At 38.7% G+C, this 6,790-nt stretch overlaps 1 protein-coding gene across 1 annotated transcript in view; it reads right to left on the reverse strand.

Moving 5' to 3' along the window:
- Positions 1 to 204: 204 nt before the first annotated feature.
- Positions 205 to 6,790, reverse strand: part of TMEM64 (transmembrane protein 64) — a 10,737-nt gene continuing 4,151 nt past the window's right edge. Inside the window, exons 3-4 of the mRNA XM_010006498.1 lie at positions 3,463 to 3,618; positions 205 to 435 (exon numbers count right to left, since the gene is read on the reverse strand). Coding sequence (XP_010004800.1) covers positions 241 to 435; positions 3,463 to 3,618 — 351 coding nt within the window. The 3' untranslated portion in view covers positions 205 to 240. The remainder of the gene's footprint in view (positions 436 to 3,462; positions 3,619 to 6,790) is intronic.

A 6,790-nucleotide genomic window follows, 5' to 3' on the forward strand; every position in this document is an offset into this window, starting at 1 on the left:
CAGGCATAATAAATGACCAAAGGTGCAGCCAAATTTGCTTTTACATCTTAAGTTACCTGACCATCTTTCTTTTCTTTCTAGAAGCCACCCCGTGTGCAACTGAAGAGCTGGTCGATTGGTTTGTGCCACAGTACAACCTGTAACCACTTCTATTTTTGTAAAAAACTATTTGAATTGTCCATAGATACTTCTAGGCAATAGCTCAGGTTCACAAAACCTTACTTTATTAATACTTGAAAATCACACAATATTGACACCTCCTCCAGAGAATGCTACTGTCCTTTTGTTGCAGTATGTGCTCGAACCACTGATGCTTGGCTGACTGTCTTTAACAAGCGATGTCTTCATTTCCATTTCACACGCTTCAATAGCTGCATTCAGTTCCACTTGAGCTCGGTGAACAACATAAAACATGAGCCCTATGCTTATGACAATCTGCAAACAAAACAAAAGAGCACTGTAGGCTATAGAAACTGTAAGAATGAATACAGGGCAACTGCTCTGAACAAAACCAGAAGTCATCAACACAAAGATTCGTGGCTGCATGTGTTGACTCAATTCACAGGCAAGACATCAGAAGGGCTATCAACTTAATCAATGAGTGGCTCAAAACCTGCACAAGCTAACAATGTGACCAGCACATCAGAACATTGATATTACATAGAACTTCAAAACTGATTTGAATTGAAAAGGTATTTTATTTCATTTGATTACCATCCACATCTCTTTTAGAAAGTAATCTCTTCACTTTGTATCTTTTGGCAAAAAATGTTTCCATAAAGAAAGATCATGGTGTGCTTCTGTAAGTCAAAAAGGCTGTTTTCCATCTAATAAATGAGTAACAGGTGGAAATTGTACTGGGCATCTGTAACTGGCAAAACAGCAGAGACAGAGCATGATGCAGAGTAAAGGAAATTAAACTTCTTGTTCTTCTCCCTCTGGTGTGGAAGACAGCAGAGAGCAGCAGTGTAACTGCTGCTTAGATATCAGGACTAAACAGGACACAATCAAGAGTTTCTAAGCAACTTATCATAGGCTGTGGAGGATGCTTTGAGAAGGAGACAGGATGTGGTAGTGTGGGGGTTTTTGTTTGTTTTTAAGGAGGAAATATTGTCCAAAAGTAAGGTTTCAGTTCAGGTTTTTGCTCTCAATTTTATTGCTAAGCATTTTTAAATTTTCGCCACAAAAATTATCAGGAATAAATGTGGACAATTTTGCACAGAAATTACTCATTCAATTATACTGGTGTGCACTGCACTTCCCACTGGTGGCCTTTGGTTTCAATAAAACACCAGTTTTCAACTAAGACCTTCCTTTAAAAAAAAATAAATCTTCAAATAAAAAAATCAAGCTATCTCACAGCTAGAGACCCTTTGAAAGGAGAAAAACCTCTGCCTTTTAAAATAATGTTTTACGAAACTACCTAGAATTTGCAACTTTCTTTGAAAAAACAAAAATTTTATAATGCTTACAACAGAACAGAAAAATATGATTCTAAAAGCTTACCCAAATATTTCAGTGGTTTTAGAAATACTGCTGCCAGAGGCCTAGATTTTAAAAACACATACTCACAGACAACCATGAAATGTGAAGGATTTTTAGAGCTATTTACTAAATCAAAGTCCCACCAAAACCCAGCCAGGTAAAGCATCAGGCAGATGCCTGAGAGAAGGTGGGAGAACATAAGTAATTCCCCTCTACTAACAAGCTCCCCTTGACTTATTCAGTCCCCAGGATTGCTCTCATGGAGGTGAGCACTCCAATTCAGACATTCAGCCTCTCCAGCTTACCTGAGTGACAGTTATGTTACAACCTGTACAGCTTACAAAGGAGAGTCAATGTAATTTTAAAAAATATATGAAAAAAAAAAAAGAAAAGACAAAAAAACCCTGCTACCCTGGGAGTAACATATAATTACTAAAATGAAAGCTTGATCAAGTAGCCATTTATTTTCTCTTTCATCTATTGAGGCTATTTACTCTTCATTTACAAAGGCACTTTTAATACTCATAAACCTGTTCTATGAAGCCTATAACCCACTTAAGAACACCCAAGTTTCAGAAGCAGGTTGGGAGGACATCTAAAATGGTCCTAGACTTAGTTTTATATCTTAGCATTGTTAAACATCAGCTTTATGATTGCAAAAACTGAGGAAGATAAATGACTTCAGTACCATATTAAAGTCTGCCAACCATGGCAACTGCTATTCAAACACAGCCTGAAGTACTAATGCTGTCAGAGATTGCTTTAATATACAATCTGGTTCTGAAATACTCATGACTTCTAGGGTTATAAAGGTCTCAGAGGCTTACCCTCCAGACTTACTGACAAATTATCTCTAAGCTAAACTCATATAAAGGTACTAGATACTTCTTACTAATTTACTCACTTGCAAAATTAGGATATTCTGGTTTAGGCATTAGCAAAATGGCATTTCTATAGCACTTTTATTCCTGATAATCTATACAAAATAGAGACTGCTCAATGCTAACAGTGAACACTGCACAGGTTCTGGGTCTAAGCACCCTAAGCCTACTACTTCACAGCTGGTGGCAGGACTTTTGTGTAGGGGTGCTTGACAAGTATAAAAAAAAAAATTCACAAAACTGTGGCAGAAAGAGAAAAAAGGAACACTGAGTAAGTTCTGCTTTGTGTCACATGAGGTTATGATAATGAAACATTTTTAACAGAAGAAAGCAACAAAAGAAAACAGTACACTGGAAACCCATTTCTCTATGTATCTAGCAGTCAATAAGCCTGTGAAAAAGAAGTCAGTTTTAGACAGTTTGCTGAAAATACCAGTAACAGTTATAAATTCAACACGTTTTAAAACTTGCTACTTTTCAATACCACGCACCATACTTGCTTGGCTCTCAGTCTGTAAGAGGTCAGCTATCTCAGACTAGGCAGCTGTTATTCCAAGAGCAGTTCTTAACCTCCCAGACATGCATCCCCCAACCCCCGTGCATCACACACCTTAGACTGAAGGCAGTGCAGTCTGACAGAGAAATCAGCAATGCTGACTCTCTCTGGATCTTGTATGTGCTCCTATGGGCATGCAGTTTCTGAAGCAAAGACTCAATGATTTGAAGAGGCAAAGCTACAGGAAGGAAACTTGCCTACTATCTCCATAAGCAAAGTCCTATCTCAAATCCCACTGGTATAGCAGATAAGCAAGAAATTAGGGGATAAAGGAATAAACTCAAGCACAGAAAAATAACAGAATCATTCCAATTGGGTTGGAAGGGACCTTACAGAACATCTAGACCCAACCTCCCTGAATGGGCAGGGGCACCTCCCACTAGACCAGGTTGCTCAGAACTCCACGTAATGTGCCTTTAAACACTTCCAGCAATGAGGCTTCCACAACTTCCCTGGGCAACCTGTTCCAGTTTCCAAGGAGTCATAAAGAGACTGACATTGCTGTTACCAAACTCTATGGAAGAAATAATTTTAACTTACCTGCAAACTGAATATAAAATAGCCACTAACACTTTGTTCTGCAATCACATCCTCCATGGTGCGCAAGGTAGTGCCCAAGTATGAGTTCAGGAGCTGAGTAGGTAGCAGCCCAACTGAAGAAGCCATCAGGTAGTTGGGTAATGACAAATCTGTAAGCTGAGTAAAATACAGTGTAAGAAACAGAGCACAGTTCCAACACAGTCTATATGCACAAACCACCAGACTGCCACTCACACAAAAATCCATGCAAAATAAAGAAAAAATTCCTTACATTCCTCCAGTGAAACTTTCCACTGTGCATGAGTCTAAGATAACACAATAAAACACTATGTGGCAAGTTTTCATCTGGCCTTTTTAAAGTGACTAGGTTTTATTTAATTTCACCTTACATTACACAACCTCTATGTGCAAAAGTCATTAACTACAGATGCAATTACACTGCTCATTGAAGTTGTTTGTTTCTTCATGGTGAACAGAGCCTTACAATTGATGAGAATTTGCTCACAGGAGGAAATTACTTTATCAAATGTGAAAGTCTAAAGCAAAATATTTCTGCTTTGTTTTTACACGTATGGCAACTAATAAAAGAGGTAATTGTTCAAAATGTCACTGTAATATGACCTAGGTAAACAGAATGGCAGATGTGATTTGCCTGTGCTAGGGGAGTTATGTAGCTCATTCAGATACATATATCTGAGATGTCTATCAGTAATATCTATACATATACTGACACACGTGTATCATTAAGATTCTCTACCAAAAGACATTCTATAGCTCACTTTAACTAGCCAGTAAGGTAGCACATATTGCTATAGTTTTTGTTAGTTTATCTGAAAAAAACTCAGATTCTTCCTCTGTGAAATTTCTGTTCTGAGTCAATATGTGAAGAGTTTATATGGGAACAAAGTACACAATACTAGCTAAATTAGTATCAGCAGCCACTTGGAAATCTTAAATGCAAGAGCCAAGAGGCCAAAATACATTTATGCAAGAAGAATTAAAACAGGAGGCAAGTAAGGGTTAAAAATAAGTATGAAAAGGGCTGTTTTGAAACAAATGGCCTAAGAAATTTTCCAGACAATTCAGTTGATCATGTAGTAATAAAACAAATTCTAATTAAGAACAGCTCCTAACACTGGGAACTTAAATGGAAATTATTGACCTTGACAGTTTTGTACAATGTTGAGGACAAGAGAATAGCAGCAAAGTTACTAATTTCATCATGCTGTTCTTAAAATAAACTTTGGTTACTATGAAAGTCATAATGCTGGATTTTTGGAGCTCTAAGCACCATCAGTGGAAAGTTTTTGGAAGGAAGGATGCGCAGTGGAGGAGAAGAATGCACTGAAGCATAAAGATTAAGAATAATTTACTGGAACAAGATCCAATAAGCCAATTCCAACCTTCACACTGCAAATCATACTTCCCACAGACTGAAATATATACCAGGCAACACAAATAATGTTTTCCTCTCTATACAAGATTAATTTAGATCTATAATGAAAAAGCATTACATAATTCTGTCAGAACTTCACACCTAACCAATGCTTTCTAAACAGTTTTTAAAAAAACCAACCAAACATTAACCTGGTACATGTAATAGGAATGCACAACCAAAACTTCCCATATTGCCAAGGGAATGAAGGAGCTGCTATTAAAAGTCTCTAAAATACTAATGCTGAGGCAAGGTTGGCTAAGTAGGACACTGTCATTAAATCTAATGGCATTGGGAAAATTCCAAAAGATTGTTTTAACGCTTCTGGGCCCCTCATTCATTTCTGTATTAGTATTTAGGACACTGTGATTGCAGAGCAACACATCTGCACACGTGAATCTGTCCTGAAGCAATAGGCCTTCCTGGGCCATGAGAGAGACTGTTCCCAAACAAGGAGGAAACTGTCATTGACATGCTGGATGGGGACTTGTGTTTCCCACTAAAATGAAAGTTAAGGAGAGAGGAGAAAAAAAATTGCAGGCCCCCTTTTAGCTCCTGATTTGCAGGGTTTTGATCTACAGTGGTACCCCTTCCCTCAGGAGGACTAAGAAGTGGATGGCATTCCTACCTAAGAAACCCGAAAAATTTTCAATATAACTTACAGCTTTCTATGTATTTCCTTCTATGAAACTTTTACCCTTTTCGAGAAATCTGCCAGACTGGGATCTGCATGGTCAAGCTGCCAGAGACTACCATAACTATGCTTCTACAGAAAGCTCAAGTCAACAAAAAATAGAAGTGGAATTCCAATGCAAGCATGGATACAACTGTTAAAGGCCAAACCAATGTAGTAAAATAAAATTTAGAACTTCCTAACCACTCTGGTAAAAAGAGTGTCAGCCAGAAATTCTCCCACTAAGCCTTGGACAGGCTTTCTCCAGTAAAGCTTTTGTGTATTCTTTGCAGCTGACACCTTTGCTTCAGTCCAGAACTTTGTTGGGTGCTCATATGCCTTTGGGGATTGCAGATTTCTCTCCCCTCAACTTTAAAAACTCGATTTGGATCAGGCAGGCTTAGCAACTGAGGCCAAAGAACAATTCTGATGCTCCCTGCTTTCTCCAGAAAAACACAACAAAACAAAACAAACACCAACAGAAAAGGCAGAGAACAAAACAAAAAATAGCTAGCAACTTTCCAACAAGCAGAGCAAGCAGCCTGCACATTCCTGCAAAGCAGGTACTCTTTTTTCAACTTTGATTTCATTATGTGCATTTCTGGAAAAAAAAATGCATACTTAGGCAGATTATTTCTTCCGTACAATACTCCTCTCAGAAGTGAAGGAAGAAATATGCATTCTGATCTAGCTACAACCAGAACTACAAATAATCCATTTGCACAAATCTAGCTGTAGGGACCCAGCAGTGGGAAAGAGGTGATACTCTTCCTGCAAACCAGGCTTCCTAACTGACTTGCCTTCAAAACAGCCAAGAGTTGCCTGGGGGAGAGGGCTGTGCATGGGCAAACACTTCAGTAAGAGCCTGCAGCCCACCCGAACAGCACAGGCCACTCTGGCATCACCGCAGCAACAATTAAGCAAAACCCACTCAAAGAGAAATACAAACATGCTCGCAGTTTATAAGCTTCTAGGTCTTCCATAAAGGCAAATAAATGCATTATTCCACTGCTCCTACTATCAGTGCTGTCCCAAAGAGGAGCAGAATGACCTTAAGAAGTAAGATGTTCACGTCCTGCTGGCAGGAAACCAAGTAATTGGTGTTAATTTTCTTCTTACGCTGTTCAAAAAACATGATCCCATTACCGATCATATGCTAGGAAGCTCTTCCTTCCACTGCAATTCAGCCTCCCCAAAACCCTCAGCAGAGGCTGCACCCT

The sequence above is a fragment of the Chaetura pelagica genome, unplaced genomic scaffold (genome assembly GCF_000747805.2).
Source record: "Chaetura pelagica isolate M959 unplaced genomic scaffold, ChaPel_1.0 scaffold76, whole genome shotgun sequence".
In the NCBI taxonomy this organism is placed as follows: domain Eukaryota; kingdom Metazoa; phylum Chordata; class Aves; order Apodiformes; family Apodidae; genus Chaetura; species Chaetura pelagica.